Source organism: Mustela putorius, unplaced genomic scaffold (genome assembly GCF_011764305.1).
Source record: "Mustela putorius furo isolate JIRA1106 unplaced genomic scaffold, ASM1176430v1.1 tig00003871_pilon_pilon_pilon, whole genome shotgun sequence".
Lineage (NCBI taxonomy): Eukaryota > Metazoa > Chordata > Mammalia > Carnivora > Mustelidae > Mustela > Mustela putorius.
The window spans coordinates 6875160-6895503 of NW_025422023.1; the positions used below are offsets into that span (position 1 = coordinate 6875160).

A 20344-nucleotide genomic window follows, 5' to 3' on the forward strand; every position below is an offset into this window, starting at 1 on the left:
AACAGGGGCTGAAGGGAAACTGAAAAGCCTTAACGGTCAAGTTAACCTTTCACCTTGTGAGCAATGGAAGCCATTCACTGACAGATCAAACTAATTAAACACTGATGACAAGTATGGGAATAGAAAAGACAACCAGTTTAAGTGCAAAATATTAAGCATGGTTTTAGATTAGTTTATGAGATTCAAATAAAAATGTAGTCTTATAATTTAGTGGTCCCAGAGATCAGTAACTGTCATAACAAGAGAAGTTGAAAAAAAGTAGAGCAAGAGTAGGGCAAGTTTAACAATCAGCTGCAAAGAATCTCAGGAAGCTTCTAATTGTTGCTACATCTCAGAATGTAGTAACATTCTGTGAAAACTAGCACATGTATCAAACACAATATTAAGTTTGTTGGACAATCCTAATATAATAAAGCTTAACATAGTGGCTCAGTCCTTAAGCATCTGCCTTCAGTTCTGGTCATGATCCCAGGACCCTGGGATGGAGCCCCACAATGGGCTCCATACTCTGCCAGAAGCCTGCTTCTCCCTCTCCCACACTCCCCTGCCGTGTTCCTCTCTAGCACGTGCGAGTTCTCTCTCAATCTCTCTCTCTGTCAAATAAATAAATAAATCTTTAATAAAAAAATTAAAGCTAAATACTTCCCAGATACAGTATCATTTCTCTAATCTGACAAGTTTAGATTCTTGCTTCTAGCCATGTTCAAATCTACAGAGCTTTAATTCCAAAACCACAGTATGCTTTTCCATGGTTGTAAACACTCACAATTTTTCATTAACTCTCAACTCAAACACACTTACAAACTATCTTTCCTAGAAATAACAATGAGCCTTCCCCTCAGAAGACTTAATTAGTGTCTTCCCTTACTTCATTGAACAAATATTACTAAGAACTTCTACCATCCCCCCTCCACACACACAGCTTTAGGACATCACCTAAAATTTAATTTGAAGACAGTTCCCCTGGCACTAAAAAGAGTTAAAGCAGTAACTCAAAATGCAGTCCACAGATTTCTGCTGGTTATAGTCTACAACCAGGGTAGGTATAGAAATGGGAAGTAAGTACTTAGAAAACTTTACAACAATTTGACAGTATTTTTGTACCTGTCAAAACTAGTAACAGCAAACTCAGGCTTACATTTTTGCATTTTTCTTTATCCTATTTTTAGGATTTATAAAAACATTACACGAGCAATTGTTTAAAAACAAAAGGGGTGCCTGGATGGTTTAGTCGGTAGAGCATTTGACCCTCGTTCTTGGGGCTGTAAATTCAAGTCTCACATTGGGTACTGAGATTACTTAAAAAGTAAAGTCTTTATAACTAAATAAATAAATAACTCACTTTCTACCAGAGTATGAGAGACACTGGTTTAGATCAGAGTACCGAATAATGGATAATATCCTATTTTCAGTCGCACTTCCTTATATATATCCCTTGCTTCACTGTTCTTTAGTTGAGTTAGAAAAGATCATTTGTGGCCTTAAGAGAAATGTAAATGCTATTTTGACAAAGAGAGTTGTAATTATCTCTACAAGTTACTCACCCAACATTTCAGTAAACTGAAAGCACTACATACATTAAAGATGCAAAATAATGAGAATAAGCAAATAAGAACAGAGAAGAATGGTGCATTGTGACTTTTAAAGTGGTAACACCCACCCTCACACTTCATCCAAACTATGAGTTTTTACTTGACAGTAATATTTGCCAAGCAGTTACTATCAAATAATGTGCTACACATTTTTACATAATTATTTCAATATTTACATAATCTCAATATATTCAATCTTCACAATACTGTGAAACTACTAATGCTCTCTGCTCTTCAAATTTAAGTGCTGGAAGTTAATGTGGCCTAGCTGTATGCTATATTTGAATCCAGGACCATCAGGACTCACAGCTAGGGATATCTCTATCATATGTCCTGGTTTTTACCGGTTTATTGTTTCAGTGTGTCAGTAGAATCTTCATTCACTCCCAAAAGTGCCCAGAGTTGGATAATAAATTATATAAGGTTATCAAGGTACGCTTTCCAGGCTGCACAACACTACAGTATGTACTATGCCTTGCGCCACAGCCTCGGACTCAGTACCTTCACTATCCTGCAAATGCATGGCACTGTCAATACACTAGAAAAAAGGCATGAATGGTATACCTTACTCCCGACACACACACAAAATTCCACCAGGAAAAAAAGCAAGCAAATGCCAATTATCAATTACAGTGAGTTTGTAGTATTTTTTAAGACAGCATACTAAATGCCTATATGGTCAAAAATCTCAGAAATACAGTCAAGTATAAATAAAATCCTCTCTTAATGGATACAAATAACTGAAAGGAGAAAATCATTTCATGTAAGATATGTAAACAGACCTCAAGATATATTGCTCTCCCCTTTAGTCTCCAAACAGTGAGCTCCCAGGTCTCTTTTTAGCAAACAATGCATTTCCCCCAGCACTCTCCATATGCAAATTAGTATGACTAATTAACTAGTACAAAAGAACAAGTAGTCTTACCACTTGCCTTGTAAGGAATAAAAAAAAAATTGGTGTAAACACTGAAAATTAACCACAAATAATTAAATCAATTATTTCGGTTGTTAAAGTAATATCAGCTAATTGACATCACTCTTCACAAAAGAGGAGGCTGTGGATTTTGCAGATCTTCTTCCTTGTCTGTAATGAAGAATCAAAATAGTGACTTTCATGCTCTAAAAACGTCGAGGTGGAAAAACAACATAAGCAGATTTAGCAAAATACAAACCTTTTAAGTTTAAGGCACTGTTTAAATGGAGAAATTTTTTTCATGTAAAGGACTATGAGACCCTAAATACCAATTCTGATTCAAAAGACAGTACTTTTTTTTTAATTATTTATTTATTTGAGAGAGATCACAAGTAGGCAGAGAGAGAGGAGGAAGCAGGCTCCCTGCTGAGCAGAGAGCCCGATTCGGGGCTTGATCCCAGGACCCTGGGATCAGGACCTGAGCCGAAGGCAGAGGCTTTAACCCACTGAGCCACCCAGGCAACATTCGTTTCAACTGATATAAAATGGCATCTACACAACAAAAAATATTGGAAGCTGAGGTATAGAAGGGAAGAGCTGTGAGGATTTGTACAAATTGTGTCATATCTATAAGTACTACAAAATTTAATAGCTGTTCAATCTATTTAAGTAACAATAACCTAATTAATTACCTGACTAAAATTAATGACTAGCAAGCACTAAACTTTTCAGTGAACAGAGTTGATTAACTTTGCAGCTCTATAGCTAAAAATGGTTATTTCTGGATAGACAGCAAGATATACTTAACCACATTTTACTAATATTAAAAAAAAAAATTCCCTACAGGCCACACTTGAATTTCTGACCTTATGGAATAAAATTCTTAAAACTTGGATGCATCTATCTTTAACCATTTACTAGAAAGACTTGCAGGCATCTTGTTTCATTTGAAATCTGTCAGCCAAATTACATTGCACATCTTATGTAGCTTAGGAGAAGATTCCAAATTCAGAAAGGAAAATGTGATGATAGAGACATAAAAAATAAACATGTGTGATATAGTATAAGAAGGCTAATGATAAAACTTAAATGTCAATGCTACTTAAACCAAAGACTACCAAAAGACTCATATATAAAGACTCATCATTATAACAACTAAGGAAATTTATAGGAGTTAAACATTATACAAAATTTAAAAGTGCTCCAAGTAACATTAAAATCATGTAAGGACAAGCATTTTCACTGCACAAAATTACACTGGTTCCAGTAGCATGGCAATTTCTATTTCAATTATTCTTCAAAGCTTCATAATTACAATCTGTAAGGCAAACATTTTGAAGAATTTATCTTCTGATTCTTTTAAAGTTTATTCCTTTAAAAATTTAACTAAAATTTCATGACACTGATTGAAATCTTTACAGTCCCAGTTAAGTAAGCAGCTTTTTTTACAGCTGAATTTTCTAAATTCTACATGTTTTTTAGAAGTTCTATAATGTTAAAAGTTAAAGATTAAAATTGTGATATAAACTAGTTCTTTTTTTTTTTAAATTTCTACCCAGGGAGGGGATCAAACTCATGCCTCTGAGATCAAGAGTCATGCTTCACCAAATGAGCTAGCCAGGGCCCCAAAACAATAATTTTACCAAGAAAATTAGAGTTGTCCTTTCTTATTTCAAATATCTAAATTATCTTCCAGAAGAAATCAACCTATATTACTTTTTAAAATTAGAAAACTAGAGACAGTCACAGTTTCAAATGTCCCCAGGTTTACAGAGTAGGTTATACTCTTCTACTTACTGAGCTTAAGTTAATGAACTACAAGCTTCCAAATATAAAAAGAGCTTTATTCTTTAACTCAGTAATTATACTTCTCAGATTTCTTTAAAAAAAAAAAAGTATCATGACACTAACAGTTTTGTGTATTTTATGTTAGTAAATAAAAAGTACAGTCAGCATATATCAAAACATATGACCAAAAAGTAAGAGATCTACTATGGTGTTCACACTAAATGTGATGCTTAGAAAATTATTTTAAAATGCTAATGTAAGGGGCGCCTGGGTGGCTCAGTGGGTTGAGGCCTCTGTCTTCAGCTCAGGTCATGATCTCGAGGTTCTGGGATAGAGGCCAACATGGGGCTCTCTGCTCAGCGGGGAGCCTGCTTCCCTCTCTCTCTCTGCCTGCCTCTCTGCCTACTTGTGATCTCTGACTCTCTAATGAATAAATAAATTCTTTAAAAAAAATGCTAATGTAAATGTGAGAAAAGGTAGATTACAGAACTGTACAAACAAGAACCACTTTGCTTTTCCAGTGGAGGGGAGGCACTTTTTAAGAAGTCCTAAATAAACCATGGTTAACATATTGTTCTGCGCAAAAAGAAACGAGCTATCAAATCGTCTAAAGACATGGAGGAATGATACTAAGTGAAAGAAGTCAATCTGAAAAGACTACATGCTGAATGATTCCAACTATATGACAGTCTGGAAAAGGCAAAACGACAGGGGCAGTAAAAAGATCAGTGGTTGCCAGGGGTTAGAAGGGAGGGATGAATAAGCAGAAAACAGAAGATTTTAGGCAGTGAAACTCCTTCTGTATGATACAATGGTAAATACATGACACTATGTGTCCAAACCCAAAGACTGTACAACACCAAGAGTGAAACCCAATGTAAACTAGAGACTTCAGTCGACAATGATGTGTCAATGTAGGTTCATTTGGTATAACATATGTTCCACTCAGGTATGGGATGTGGGGGTGGGGGTCTGTGCATACAGAAGAATACCAGAAGCCTCTCTACCTTCCTCTCAATTTTGTAGTGAATCAAAAATTGTTCTTAAAAATACTGTTATTTAAAAGCAAAAGAGGCAACTGGGTGGTGCAGTCTGTTAAGCCTTCAACTCTTGGTTTCAGCTCAGGCCCGGATCTCAGGATCCTGAGATATGGAGCCCCACATCAGGCTCCGGGCTCATTGTGGAATCAGCTTGAGATTCTCTCTCTCCTTCTGCCCCTCCCATTCATAAGCCCATCTCTATCAAGTAAATAAATAAATCTTTAAAATATAAATAAATAAATAAAGGAAAAGAGAGATAAAAGATGAGGTAAGGGGAAAAAAAGCCCACAAACAAGAAAAACCAAAATATTACCAAAGAAAACCTAGTTGTTGTGATTACAAAGGACTTTTATTTTCTTCACACAGATCTAAATGTTCCAAATTTATTACAGCAAAATTACTGAAACCAAATATATACTTGAATCTGTATGATACAATGGTAAATACATGACACTATTTGTCCAAACCCAAAGACTGTACATCACCAAGAGTGAAACCTAATGTAAACTAGAGACTTATAGACGACAATGATGTGTCAATGTAGGTTCATTTGGTATAACATATGTTCCACTCAGGTAAGGGATGTGGGGCTGGGGGTGGGGGGTCTGTCCCAGTGATCTGTCAGTCCTATTTACACCAATACATTTTTAAGAGTTAACTTTGTTCAATATTTTTTTCTCATTGTAAGTCAAGTTCTCCATTCCTCTTTTCTCTTTAAAAATGTACTGCCAATTCTCATCTATTTATCCTTTCAAATAAACTTTATAATCATTTTATAAAGCAGGAGTTTGCAAACTTTTTCTATAAAGGGTCAAGGAGTAAATATTTTAGGCTGATATCTTTCTATCACTTATTCTGTTTTGTTTTACAACCCTCTGAAATACAAAACATGTTCTTAGCTAGCAGGCCACACAAGAACAGCACTAAGGCCAGTCTGTGGACCTCAGCATATAGTTCCCCATCCCCTGCAATGATTTTGGCATTTTGATTCAGTATATACCAAATTTAAGCATTAAATTCAGGAAAAATTAACATCTTTCCAATACTGAATCATTCCCAAAAGCAAATTATGATTTTATTAAAGCCCTCCACTGTATTCCTCAGTAGAACTATATAGCTTTCATTTATAAATTCTGCAAATTACTTACTAGGTTTATAATTTCTACGCACTTGAAGGCACTGGTTCCTGGGTACATGAAAGTGGTCAATTACTTGCTAAGTTTACTATTCCTGGCACTATCTGCCTAGTTAGAGAAAAACTGTAATACTGTGTTCTATTACCAGAATGCAACAATAAGTTACTTTTTCTTTCTTTCTTTCTTTTTTGCTATTTAGTAATTCAGTAACTTTAAGCTCAAAGGAGAGCTGGGTTAAGCACTCAGAAGTGTCTAACACATGATAGGTACTCAAATGTTCGAATAAAGTGATTTTAATTTTGTTCCCTCTCAAAATCCCACAACTTTTTTCTAAGCCCACAACTATGGAAAGAGCAGGGAAAAAAGGAAAAGGGCTGGAACACAGATGGACAAGTGGTCACTAATCAATATATATAGCTAGATCCTAAAAGTCTCAAAAGCCGGCAGCACCTAAAAGAAAGCACCTTTAGAACTGACAGTGAAAGGAGGAGGTAAATAAAGAGATATGGCAAAAGCTATTTGATTCTTCAATTTCCTCCCTCCACCTTCACAGGATTGCTGCCATGAGTTCAAAAATAAAAAAGAAAATAAGCAACTTGGAGGAAGAGGCAGGAAAAAGAAAATGCCTTCAAAAATATGGGGATGTCTGGATGGCTCAGTTGGTTAAGCAGCTGCCTTCGGCTCAGGTCATGATCCCAGTGTCCTAGGATCGAGTCCCACATCGGGTTTCTCCCTTGGCAGGGAGCCTGCTTCTCCCTCTGCCTCTGCCTGCCATTCTGTCTGCCTGTGCTCACTCGCCCTCTCTCTGATAAATAAATAAAATCTTAAAAAAATAAAAATATGTACCAATCTATATCCTCCAAAGGATAAAATGTTGCATCACAAGTATAGGAAGCTATAACGTTAACACTGAGAAGAGAAGAGAAAAAAGAAGACATCTGGAAATTGAAATTATGACAGAAAAGATTGGAAAGTAAAATTTCCCAGAAAACAGAAGACAGAAAATGAAAGCAAGATTTAAACTTAAAAAAAAAAAAAAAAAAAAAAATCAGAGAACCACGCTAGGCGATCTATTATCTGAATAATTGTTTTAAAGAGAGGAAAGAAAAGAGAAATGAAAGTCACAAATAAATCTAAAGTGATGAATAGGTGTTACTACATTAAAAAGTGCAATGAGTACCTAGCATAGTGGAGCCTGTCACTGTGAAATGGGGACAAAAAAATTGCGGGGCTGAAGTAGGAGAACTGGTCACACAAAGAAAAGAAAAGAAAAGAGAAAAGGAAGTAGCCATCAGAATATCTGACTTTAGGGGCACCTTGGGTGGCTCAGTGGGTTAAAGCCTCTGCCTTCGGCTCGGGTCAAGATCCCAGGGTCCTGGGATCGAGCCCCACATTGGGCTCTCTGCTCAGCTCTCTGCTCTCTCTACCTGCTTGTGATCTATCTCGCTCTCTCTCTCTCCTCTCTCTGTCAAATAAATAAAATATTAAAAAAAAAAAAAAAGAATATCTGACTTTGAACAGCCACCAACAGATGACGACCTGAAATAACAACTAAAATTCTGAAGCAAAGAATTTTCCACCCAGCCAAACTACAGGATATTGCTTAATAGGCCAGGTATCAAAAATATCCAACTCTTCATGTATCTTTTCTCAAAAAATTACTTGAGATGTGACCTACTGAAATGATACAGAAAACCAAATAAAACAAGGGACACAAAGGAAGTCAAATGAGGGAATCACGAGCATAGTCAAAGACAGGTGTGCGCCAAGTATAGAGAGCAAGGTCCAGATCCGAGCAATGTGATTCAGGCTACATTCTTCATCTGATGGCTGTAATGATCAAGATGCTTATTATTCTACACTTAAAACAAAACACTGATTGCCATGGTTAGTCTAGCCCAGATTTTTAACTACACTTAATTCATCTTAACCCTGTGTTGACAAAGTTCCCATTCTCTCCTTTGCACCCTTTCCCCTGAAACAGCTACAAATTTCACACTGAGGAACTCGCACTTAAAACAACACAAAAGCATCTTACTAGCACAAAACATTCTCCTAACTGAAGGTTCTTTGCCTGACTCACACCGTAACCTGCTAGATAACAACTGTGGAGTCCTATGTTTCCCAGAATATGTTCATGATCTTGCCCACTGGTTCCCCCAAGTAGGGCTTTAGTAGAGATTCAAGGAAACTGAAGCCATCATAAAGACATGATGATGTCTTAGGTAATGAATACACAGGTCATCAACTTATTACTCTAAAACCTATGCACATGTGCATCTTCTACGTTTTTTACATATAAATCTATCACAATTAGAAAAAGAGGTGTATTAAAGCCTCTGCTTTCAGCTCAGGTCATGATCCCAGAGTTCTGGGATCAAGCACCACATAGGGTTCTCTGCTAAGCAGGGAGCCTGCTGCCCCCCTCTCTCTGCCTGCCTTTCTGCCTACTTGTGATCTGTCAAATAAGTAAATTTAAAAATCTTAAAAAAAAAAAAAAAAGGTGTAGTTCTAAAAAAATTATAGCCTAATAGCCAACTGTAATCACAAAGTACTTTATCTAACCAGTAGAGTTTTAATTTTCAATTTATTGCCAAAACACTTACCTTGCAGCTATACTACCTCATGTATGGAACCTTAGTAAAAGGCTATTATAAAATGAATTAGCAAATAGTTGGAAATAAACCAAATGTATAGAAATACAATACAGAAATAACTATGTTTAAGACCAAACCATGCAATACATACCATCAGAAAAAAAAGGCAAAAGATTTATGTGCTGATATGCAAGGCTCTAAAACACATATTATTAAAGTGAAAAACAATGTGCCAGATTAGTGTATACAGTTGACCACTTTTTTTGTTTTTAAAGAATATATACCCTTTTTGCTTATATACATACAAATTTCCATGGAAAGAAGTGATGCTGGCTGTGTCTAGAAGTGATCTACCTGAATGGGATCAGCGTGAGACACAGACTTCACTAGTCTTTTGTACAAAATCTGAATTTCAAACAACATAAAGTACTGCCTATTCACAAATTTTTTTAAACAGCACAAAAAAGGCTATAGGACAATTTTAATTATACATATAAGCGCAAATAATTGCCTTTGAAAGTTTAAAATACAGACAGAAGTTTCTCTAGGATAAAATTTGATAATTTCTCCAACCAAACTGGTTATAGTTGATTGTACCTTACAAAGTTAAGCCAAATACAATATGCATATGTTTATACCAGATAGGTCTAGATTCTACAGCTACACTGTCCAATCTGGTAGCCACTAGTGACAAATCAAATTAAATTTCAATTAATTAAAATGACATTTAAATTAAAATTAAATGAAGTTTAAAATTCACTTCTTTGGTGGAATCAGTCACAATTCAAGTGCTCAAAAGCCATGTAGGGCTAGTAGCTACTATACCGAATAGCACAAATATAGAACATTTCTACCATCACAGAAGTTCTCCTGGACAGCCCTTATCTAAAAGAATCTTCAAAAAAGTGGGTAACAGTGCGGATGCACTGGAGAAGGGAACTAGATGGCTGGAAAGATAGATAGGAAATAGGTTTTAAACCATAAAAAGACAGGACAGGGTGTCCATGTGGTTTAGTCAAGCTTTTAACTCCTCATTTCTTGGTTTCAGCTCAGGTTGTGATCTCATGATCATGCGATGGCCCATACAGGCTCTGCACTCAGCAGGGAGTCTGCTTGAGAGTCTCTCTCTCCCTCTCCCTTTACCGACCCACTCATGTGCGCACTAGCATGCACTCTCTCTCCCTTCCCACAAAAAAAATCTCTGGGGGTGGGGGGGAGATAGGACTGAGCCTAGGCTAGGCAGCATCCTTAATGCTGCATGTTAACTCAGTTAATCCTTACTGTACTTCAAATACGGTTTCTTTTGTAATCCTAAATATTTTACTTAATGCACTTAAAAACATTATTCTGATAATGGAGCCATAGACTTCACTGCTAAAGGGATCCATTTGAATTCTGGACCATGAGCATGTATTACTAATTCAAGAAAAAAGTTTAAAAAAAAAAAAAAAGAAAGAAAGAAAAGCTAAATGGGAATTACCTATAAGCCAAAATCCAAACGAGATTTTATAATCCTGAACATTATTAAAAATACAGCGTACAAGTTCAAATGAAGAGAAGAGACAAGAAAAAAGAAAAGAAAAACCCAAATTGCTCCATACCACAGCCCATAAATCATTTGATATATCTTTTCAACAATGGGTTTTTGGTTTTTTGTTTGTTTGTTTTTTAATTTATTTGAGACAGCATGCACATGCGTGGGGGAAGGGGCAGAGGGAGAGAGAGAAGCGGACCTCCCACTGGGCATGTAGCCTGAACCAGGGCTCAAACCCAGGACCCAGAGATCATGACCTAAGCCAAAATCAAGAGTCTGCAGCTTAAACAATGGAGTCACCCAGGCGCCCTCAAAGACAGAATTTTATATTTAATTTACTTGTGCAAAATGATCTATATAGCAATTTATGCTTAAGGCAGGAGATTTACTGATAACAAGGACTTAGACTTTTTAGTCTTGAATTTCAGTTTCTTTCTTTTTTTTTTTTTTTTAATAGAATAGTAACACAACTTGGGCCCAAGTTCTAAGTTAGACAGGGGAAAAAATGACTTGAAATATGAATTTCCCAGCTATTATTTATCTCAAAATATTAAGAGAATTAGGGAGAAAAACTACAAGAAAAAGATGTTTCATCTTTCCATTAAAATATTAAATTTTCTTTCCTTAGTTAATACTTGGGGAAGTTATCAGACTTTGTGACTGCATAAGGTGTTGCCCTAAGATGACTATGTAAAACCCCATAAAAATTCTTCATAAGAACACTAACACGAGACGCCTGGGTGGCTCAGTCATTTAAGTGTCTGACTCTTGGCTGCAGCTCAGGTCATAATCTAGGGTCCTGGGATCAACCCTGTATCAGGCCCCATGCTTAGTACAGCCGCTTGAGATTCTCTTACTCTCACCTTCTGCCCTTCCCCCCACTGGCACTATCTCCCTCTAATAAAATGTTTAAAAAAAAAAAACACTGACATTAGTTCAGATAAATATAAAAATCTTATTGATGGTCACTGTAATAAGCACAGTATTGAAAGACTGTAATTTCTCCTCAACATTTTATAGTAACAAGTTTAAAACATACAGCTAAAAACATTTAAATATACATTTTAGCTCTAACAATTACTGCAAAGCCTTGAATTTCAGAGAAATGGTCTTACTACTATCTTCCTCAAACACCTGAGCTTCTTAAGACTAGCAACATTAGGGGTGCTTGGGTGCCTCAGCTGGTTAAGCAACTGACTCCTGACTTAGGCTCAGGTCATGATCTCATGAGATCAGTAGAGAGTCGGCTTGAAATTCTCTCTCCCTCTCCCTCCACACCTCCCCAACAGGCGCTCATGCTCCTGATCGCAGGCACTCTCTCTCTCTCTCTCTCTCCCGTGCTCTGTAAACAATAAATAAAATAGATCTGTTTTAAAAAAAAAAAGCTAGCAATTATTATACTGAAACATTTTCAAAACAACTGCTTAACTCTTAGTCCTTTCATCAAAATTACTAACAGTTCAAGGTAGTTATTAGTAAATTCCATAATGACAAATTCTTAAAAACTTACTGTGTCTTTACTAGCAAAATATTTTAATTGGCAAATCATTTGATTTTGATTTTGATTTGACAAGGTCCAAAAGCAAATAAGGGGGGGGGAGGGAAGTGACCATTTGCTTTCTTCAGAAATCTATCCAAAGTGTTGTGGACCAGTTTCTAAAATATAAACTTAGGTGTAAAAACTTGTTTAGTCCTTGGATTTAGACACCACAGTGCTATTTTCTTACTGTACTTCAGTTATCAGTTATCTAACACTGTAGTACAAAAGAGCCTAAAATGTCCACACATTTTCTTTTAGAGCTGCAGCAAAATACCTAGTTAATCAAATTACTGTTCCCAAATCACATAAGGAAAACACATTACATGGCCATTGGAAAGACTGTGTCACAGTTAAGAACACATATGCTGAAATTTGCTGCTTTAGTTTGAACTCCACCCCACCATTTATTAGCTGTGCGATCTTGATCAAGTTAGTCACACAAAGTAACTTAATCGCTTTGTGCTCTGGTTTCCTCATCTGAATTGTGGACAATAGTATCTCCCTCACAGGGCTCTGTAGGATTAAGTGAATTAATATATGTAAAGTAATGTAGTGCCCAACATACATAAGTGCTACATTTTAATTAAGAAATAAAGATCTGCCTACATTAAAAATCAGTTACAAACAGGTTCTGCTTAAAGGTCATTTTTTTCCCCAAAGATTTTATTTATCTGACAGACAGAGCGGGGAGTGGGGAGAGGGTGGTGAAGGGAAGGATGGTAAAGGGAGGAGGAGGAGGAGCAGGCAGGGAGCCCCACATAGGGCTGGATCCCAGGACTCTGGGACAATGACCTGAGCCAAAGGCAGATGCTTAACTGGCTAAGCCATGCAGGCACCCCTTAAAAGTCATTTTTAAGACAACTGCTTAGAACTCTGTATCCATTTCCCTAGAAATTCAATGCTGGTTAGATTTGTCCTAATGCCACAGAAACTTACTGAACAATGTGACTAAATCACAGCTTTCCATTGTTTCTGTGGAATAATATATCAAAAGTTCCAACTAGAGGGGGAAAAAAAAATAACATTTTCTGACCACATTCTAAGTACCTGCAGGACAAAAGTGATCCTTTCTTTTTTTCTCCTGACATAAACAGGAACTTTTGAACAAACACTAGTGATTTTTATGATAGGGATAGGAGTGGGAAGAGTATCTCAGGACTGTACAGCATAAGTTTTGCATTTCTTGCCAAAGACTAAGAATGATAATCAAAAAGCAGCCACATGAATTTCTGAGAAAAAAGAGGAAAAGGTGAGTATACGTATGCGTGAATACACCTGCATGCAACACATTCATGGACTATTAACTTGGTATACCTAGGTCTCCATAACTAACAAACTGTCATCCCTGAATACTGAACTTGAAAATCAAAATCACTGTAAGATATCTTATTCCCATTTTCTCAGCTAAACTTAGAAATTTCAGTCAAGGTCAAACATATTAAAATTAGACTATAACCCCTACTCTTTTCCACTTCTCTAAAAAATCTCTACAACAAAAATCTCTACAACAAAGATGGAAAAACTAACAGGTACCAGAAGAGCAAGAAAATTTCCAGTAGTAGCAGAGAAGGAAAAGTAGAAACTATCTTTGCCAGAGTAACCGTTTCACCAGTTCCTTGTTATATTCAGGTACTCTACTACATTTTTAACCTTATATATATTAAACAACATATTTTTGTATTGTCTAGAATTTGCTGTCCAAATTGGATTAAGCTTACCCAATTCATTTAACACTGTATGCTCTGCAACTTCAGTGTACAAATTAGGACTGCTCTCTAAACTGGATTTCTCTAGGTCAAATGATTATGCATAGTATTAATTCAAAGTATAAAATGAAGTGAAATTTGAAATATAAACACCAGAACCAAATTTACTTGGTTTATGAATGAACTTTGATATATATACTGGGTTCTTTCATTAAGGTGAAAACAGAATATTAACTTGCAAGGTCTGCTTGTCAATCAACAGTCTCTGATTAACCAAAAATTTATTATATACAACAGATTTGTCAATATATATGTAAGCCTTATTTACTTTTTAAAAAATTTTTAAAAAGATTTTTATTTATTTATTTGATAGAAATCACAAGTAGGCAGAGAGGCAGGTGGGGGCGGCGGGGGGGGGGGGCGGCCTCCCTGGCTGAGCAGAGAGCCCGATGTGGGGCTTGATCCCATGGCCCTGAGATCATGACCTAAGTGGAAGGCAGAGGCTTTAACCCACTGAGCCACCCAGGTGCCCAAGCCTTATTTACTTTTAATAAGCTCTTTGTAGTACAAAACATGTTTCTAAAGGGTAAAAATGGAAACAACAGTTCAGCCCACTGTCCAAGTTGATTCCGGTTATGCAATTAACATAGTTTTAAAAACCCAAGAGATACAATGTAAAACTGTATACCTCCAGTTTAATTAAACAAACAAAAAAAACCCTTTAAAAAGAACTACAAGTCAAAAACCAGCCCAACAATGAAGAATGCAGAATGAAGATAGCTACAAAGAAACGTTTTGCTACTAGAAGCAAGATGGCCTGGGGAAACTGCCTTGCCATCTTCACTACTAATATTAAGTCTAATTTTGATCTAGCCACAAAGTCTAATTTTGACCTAGCCACAGTTCAAATGCCAAGAGACTAAAAGGAAAACATTGTTTATCCCAATGTTCAAAAATTTCCCATATTACCTACAGAGAGGTAAAATGCTTCCTTTACTTTGCCCTATCAAGCTTCTTAATAAATTTAGTATCTGTAAACCACATCTTTATGTAACTGATCTCTTAAACACATCTGAAAAAAATCAATTAATATCAAACAGAAAATGACTGATATTTTATGTAATTTCCATCGTTAAAAATCTCCCAAATATCTACGAAAGGTGGGACAAGCAGGAAAGGCCCATGACTCCTTAAGTGCTTACTGATTATGCCCAACAAAAAAGCAGTAAGGAAACTCACAAGCTAGATGAAATAGCAATGAACAAATATAAATATGGTTTCTGTAGGCTTCAGCAGGAACACCACAACTACAATCAATACTAACCAGCTGCAGTTTAAAAACAACCACCTCCCAGTATTTACAATCATCAAAGAATTCTAAGAATAACCTGTGAAAAAGGTGCATTAAAGGTGCAAAAAAAAAAAAAGCCATTCTCACTAAAAATAAACATGTCAATGTATTTTACATACATCTTCAAACTACTATTGGCCTTCCACTTTCACACACTTTAGGTTTTTAGGTTCCCTACTCCCTAAATTTAAATGCACTATCCAAATTTCCTTCTGTCAGCAACAGAACGAATACTATACTGTATCACCCACCACATCACTGAGAATTAAGCTCCTTAAAAGTTAAATTGAACAAGGTATAGAATCACATTTTGTATAACGTTGTATCCTAAAAAACATTTGGTATAGCCTCCTAAACATAAGAGACTATAAATGTACACTGACTCAAAATAGTCCTTCAACACTTTGTAGTTCTGTTCTGCGCGGCTGAAAGAAAACTGCATAGCTTTGCAAAATCCAAAGGGCCTAAATGTTACTTAAACTTCACAGGATACATCATTATTTCACAGCTTAGAGGTTTCAGCCTTGCCCCTATTACTCTCTGTAATGCTTTTTAATGATATTGGTTAACAGTAGGGAGGAGAGCAGATCCAGTAAAAAGTGGACATGGGAATCTGTTAAAAGGGAGTATTTTCATTTCATTCTTTATCTTTTTATTTATGTAACATTAATGTTATAAAGTTAAGTGTATCAGCAAGTTAAGAGACAGTTCTGCAGAACATAAATGAAAACACGCACCAATGAAGAACAAGTAACCGAAGAGAAGAACTGCCGTAAACTCTGGCAACAAGGTAAAGATAGTTCACACCAACGTAATGAAAAAATAAGTCTTTTTGTATTCTACAAGCCTTCCATGACTAATTTTTCATCTAGCTATAAAAGTCTCTAAAAAGTCTAAACAAACTGGTTAATCCATTATCAAAATCACAAACTATCATTAAAGATACACAAAAATATCTAGCAACCAAGGTCTAGAACTGCTTCCAGAGTGTCAAAGGTCTTCTAGTTGTTAAAACAGTCCATTATGCCTCTAAAAAAATTTCACTTAGATGTGACATTCCTAAAACTGCAACACAGGCCTGTAAGTTTCAGTGAGCCAGTGCCGGCAAAACCAAACATGACCAAGAGATCCTCTCCTTCGGGCGGTTAACTACCAAATTACTGTTCTGGGATCGGCTTGCTTCACTAAGTTTAAGATGGTGCCTAAACTGAAAAGAAAGCGGCAGAATAGGTAAAGGAAAAATAAACAAAAAACTGATTTTAAAAAGTTAAGTTCCTATTTCCAATAAACGATGTCTTAGAAATATTTCAGACTATAAAGGTTTGGAAGAACAGATGGATCAAGACCCATCCGCATTCTCTCGAGACGTGCGCACTGCGCGGAAAACGATGAATGAATGGAAGACAGGCGCGTGTGAAATGCAGCAGGTCCGGCCCGCAACCAGACCAGCAGCAGCGATCTGTAGGCCTCGCTCCTCCCCCTTCCCTCCTCCATGACAGCCCAGTATCAAGCATGGAGGGGAGAGGACAATGTGATCCCCCTTTCTCACCACCACTACCTTCCACCCTACTCTGAGGGCTCTACCGCGCAACACGAGGTTCTCCTCCCCGCCCCAAACCTTTCTCGCCTCCCCTGCCGCCAACCCCGGCAACTCTCGGGCGCGCTGGAGTAACATGCGCTCGCCCCTCTCGGCTCCCCTCGGCGAGGTCGAAGCTTCTCCGCGCGTGCCGCGGAACCACTCCCGCCCAACCCACCCTCCGGCAACGCGCGCCCACCGGCCCCTTGGCCCACCGGTATAAAGACCCGCGCGCGCCTCGCACACGAACCCCCAGGCTGGAGCTCGGGAGGGGGAGAGGGACGGAAAGGCTACCCCGGGGCTCCCTCCTCCATCTCATTCCGGGCCGGCTCGCCACCCACCCTCCCTGCGGATCCGGGCACCCGCTCCAGCCAGTCCTGCGCCGTTCTATCCTGAAGACACATACCCCACACACCCTGCCCAGGACCCCGATCACTCTCCACCCTAGCAGACCACCTCACGGATCCGCAGGAGGCGCCGTGCCGCCCCTCCCCCACCCCTCTCCCCTTGCTCTCGGGCCCCCACCAGAACGTGTGCGCTACACGCCGCCTCGGCCAGCCTCCGGGGCGCCCCCAGTTGCCCGCGGAGAGGTCAGGCCCAAGAAGAGGGGGAGGGGGCAGCAAGCAGTAGCGTGCGCGCCGGGAACGCCGTCCCGCGGGGTCCCCCAGTCCGAAGGGAGACGGAGCGCGGGGACCGGTGGGGGGGGGGCCAAAGGCAATACTCACCGGTTCCACAGTCGCCATCTTAGATCGATCTGATCGCACAACCGCTCCTGAAGGGGGGGTGAGAGGAAAAAAATGAGATTCAAACCGGATTGGCCGGCTACTGTCCACGTGACGGACGTGTCCGTTTGGCTCGGCGGCGCCTGCGCACGACTGCGGCTGCGTGGGTAACAAGAGGCTTCTGGGAAGTGGAGTCTCTCTCGCTCACTCTCGCTCACCCTCTCTTTTTTAAGGGCAAAGAAGTTAAAAAAAAAAAAAAAAGGAAAGAAAGAAAAGGACTGGTCACGTGGTTGGTGGGTCGGGTTCGCGGTTCTCGGCAGCCGACCCTGGCGTGGCGGAGGGTGGTTTTCAGTCCTGTGCTCTTCCGCCTGGATAGCTGCTGTCGCGTTTACTGCCAGGCATGCCTGCTGGGCCCTTTGTTGCCCTGTCCGCCCATCTTCCCGGGAAAGTTGGGAACTGCAGGCTCAGCACGCACAATGAGGCTTCATTTGCTTAGTTGGGGTCCTAGGACAAGTTGTTTATTTAAATTTTGTTTGACTTCCCACCATTTTCTCTTGCTTTCAGAAAGAGGCGGCGATGGAGAGTCGTTGTTTAAAGCAACCGACCCTCCCCCGTCCCCCTGTTCTGCTAAAGAGGGTGGTCACTCATTGCCATCGCTGCGAAAGGGGGTGGCGGAACCGCCCGCAGTACCCACTAGCCGCAGATTGGGGGAGGGAGAGTGCGCCCGACAGTTTTTCCTGTCCCAAATTCTGAGATTAAGACCTCAGGGCTAAATCTTGAGTAAAAGTAAAAATTATTTGAAAGTTTTGTCCTCTCGGTCCCACTAGTCTGCTTAACGAGAACGAAAATAGCCGAAGTCCAGGTGCCAGCCAGGGAAGCCACTCGGCCCCGCTGACTGAGCCCTGGACTGATCGGCAGAAGTTAGGTCGGTCAACTATGACTCTTGACGTTGACTCATTCTCCTTAGGCGAGTGACTTAATCATTCAGTGCCTCAGCTTTGTCATTTATGAACCACAGATGATAATACACTTACCTCACAAGGGTGTGCTGTGGTAATGATTGTAACCAGCTTTGAAAATGCATCGAACTCTATTAACTACTTAATAATAAGGCAACCTCATGCCTCCCTAAGGATAAGCTGCTTCCCCTAATGTTTTCTTAAACAATGTTAATTTTTTTTCTGTTGACTTTGCTACATTATCATGTACACTAAGGAATTTAAATTTTAAAAAGTTTCAAGACGACTTTTTTCGTTACTACTGTAGGTACCTTCTACAGAGGCTTTATGTTCAAGAATATATTGTTATTCTCGCAAAAATCCCTGGCAGTTATCCCTACACCGGCATCGTACATTTCCTTTTCCTTTAAGACATTCTGCTGTAATTTCTTAAGACCGTGTTATTCTGCACAGCCTGGTTGTTAATAAAAAGTGGAGGTAAATCTAAAAGAACACTGCTATAAAGTTCTAATGAGGAAGACATCATTATTATTTTCCATACTTCTTAAGAATGTCAACACTAGAAACATCAGTATTAGCAGGCTACCTGTGCCTGCCTGCTTTAGTGTTGCTGATGTCCAGAGCTGTGTCATACCTATTATTGAGTACATAATGGTTGCTTGAGTTGACTAACACATAATTGAGGCTGTACACACAAAACCATCGCCTTTTCATATGCTTTGGTTTCCCTGGATGTCAAAGGTGATTAATGAAAGCTTTTTTCCAATCAGCTTACCTCTAGCAGGCTTAAAGTATATGAAATTCTGAGTAAATAAATGAATTTCTACTTATGGAAACTATCTACTGTTACTTATACTACCCAAAGTAATTACAGTTGATCTCAGTGAAATCTTCTGTAGTATCTGGTTATCTTCTTCGAGGGGATAGCATAGATGTATTTTGATAGTGCTACTAGATAGTAGCAAAAAATTAAGGGAACTTCAGTCCCCATATGAGACTGAAAGCCAGTGATACTCTTAAAACTTTAATTATAGCTTCCATTTTATTAACTTTTCTCAATTAAAAATCTCTCCACTTTTGTGAATCATCCCAATACTTCTATAATACTTATATATGCTCCTATTCTTTGTAGCTTAATTTATCTCCATTTTGTATACAGTTTGTTTATGGCACATTCGTGTGTCTTTGCCTAATATCACCATTAGATTCTACCATGTCAAAGATTTGGTGATTAGATTTTTATCTATGTGTTTATGTGATTGTATTGTTTTTGTCAGTCTGAATTGTGCAGAGTAGAAATGTTATACTTTAGTTATTAATATATAAAAAATTACATTTTTTACCTTAATACCATATTTATGCTTATATTTAAGCAATAAAGAAATGTATGAAATGGAATATAGCATTGAAATACTATTTTATTTCATCAAATTAGCTAATACATAACTAATGACCCAGCATTGTATCATGGTAACTGTTACTTATAAGCCTGGGATGATTGGTTATCATTTAGCATGTATAGTCATGATCTTTTTCCTACATAATATATTCCACAAGCTGGTATATTACCAGCCTTTATAGATTTAACTCATGGTAAAATATTTTAAATAATTTGATAGAATACATCAGGTGTTTTTTTTTTTTTTTTCATTTATTTACCTCTTTGTCATTGGAACTTTATTTAGGTTTTCTAGATAGCCAGAATCATTGTTTTACTGGATGTTGTTCAGCTGTGGTTCAAACTGATCACATCTGTTACAACCCAATCCCTCAAAAATGTTACTGTTTCACCCTCTGGGATTTTTATTTATTTTTTTTTTTTAAGGACTTGGAATTTTAGACAATCTGTTCTTCTTAGATGTCTTTCTTAGTCTCTGGTCAGTATTAAGC

At 38.1% G+C, this 20344-nt stretch overlaps 1 protein-coding gene across 3 annotated transcripts in view; it reads right to left on the reverse strand.

Moving 5' to 3' along the window:
• EIF4E (eukaryotic translation initiation factor 4E) overlaps window positions 1-18547 on the reverse strand; it is a 41549-nt gene extending 23002 nt beyond the window's left edge. Inside the window, exons 1-2 of one of the 3 annotated variants that reach the window (XM_004756021.3) lie at window positions 18530-18547; window positions 17499-17545 (exon numbers count right to left, since the gene is read on the reverse strand). In XM_004756021.3, the coding sequence (XP_004756078.1) occupies window positions 17499-17516 (18 nt within the window). In that variant the 5' untranslated portion in view covers window positions 17517-17545; window positions 18530-18547. Of the gene's footprint in view, window positions 1-16815; window positions 17081-17498; window positions 17698-18529 lie in introns of those variants that run through there. The other 2 variants (XM_045067052.1, XM_004756019.3) reach the window with 2 other exon arrangements.
• Window positions 18548-20344: the final 1797 nt, after the last annotated feature.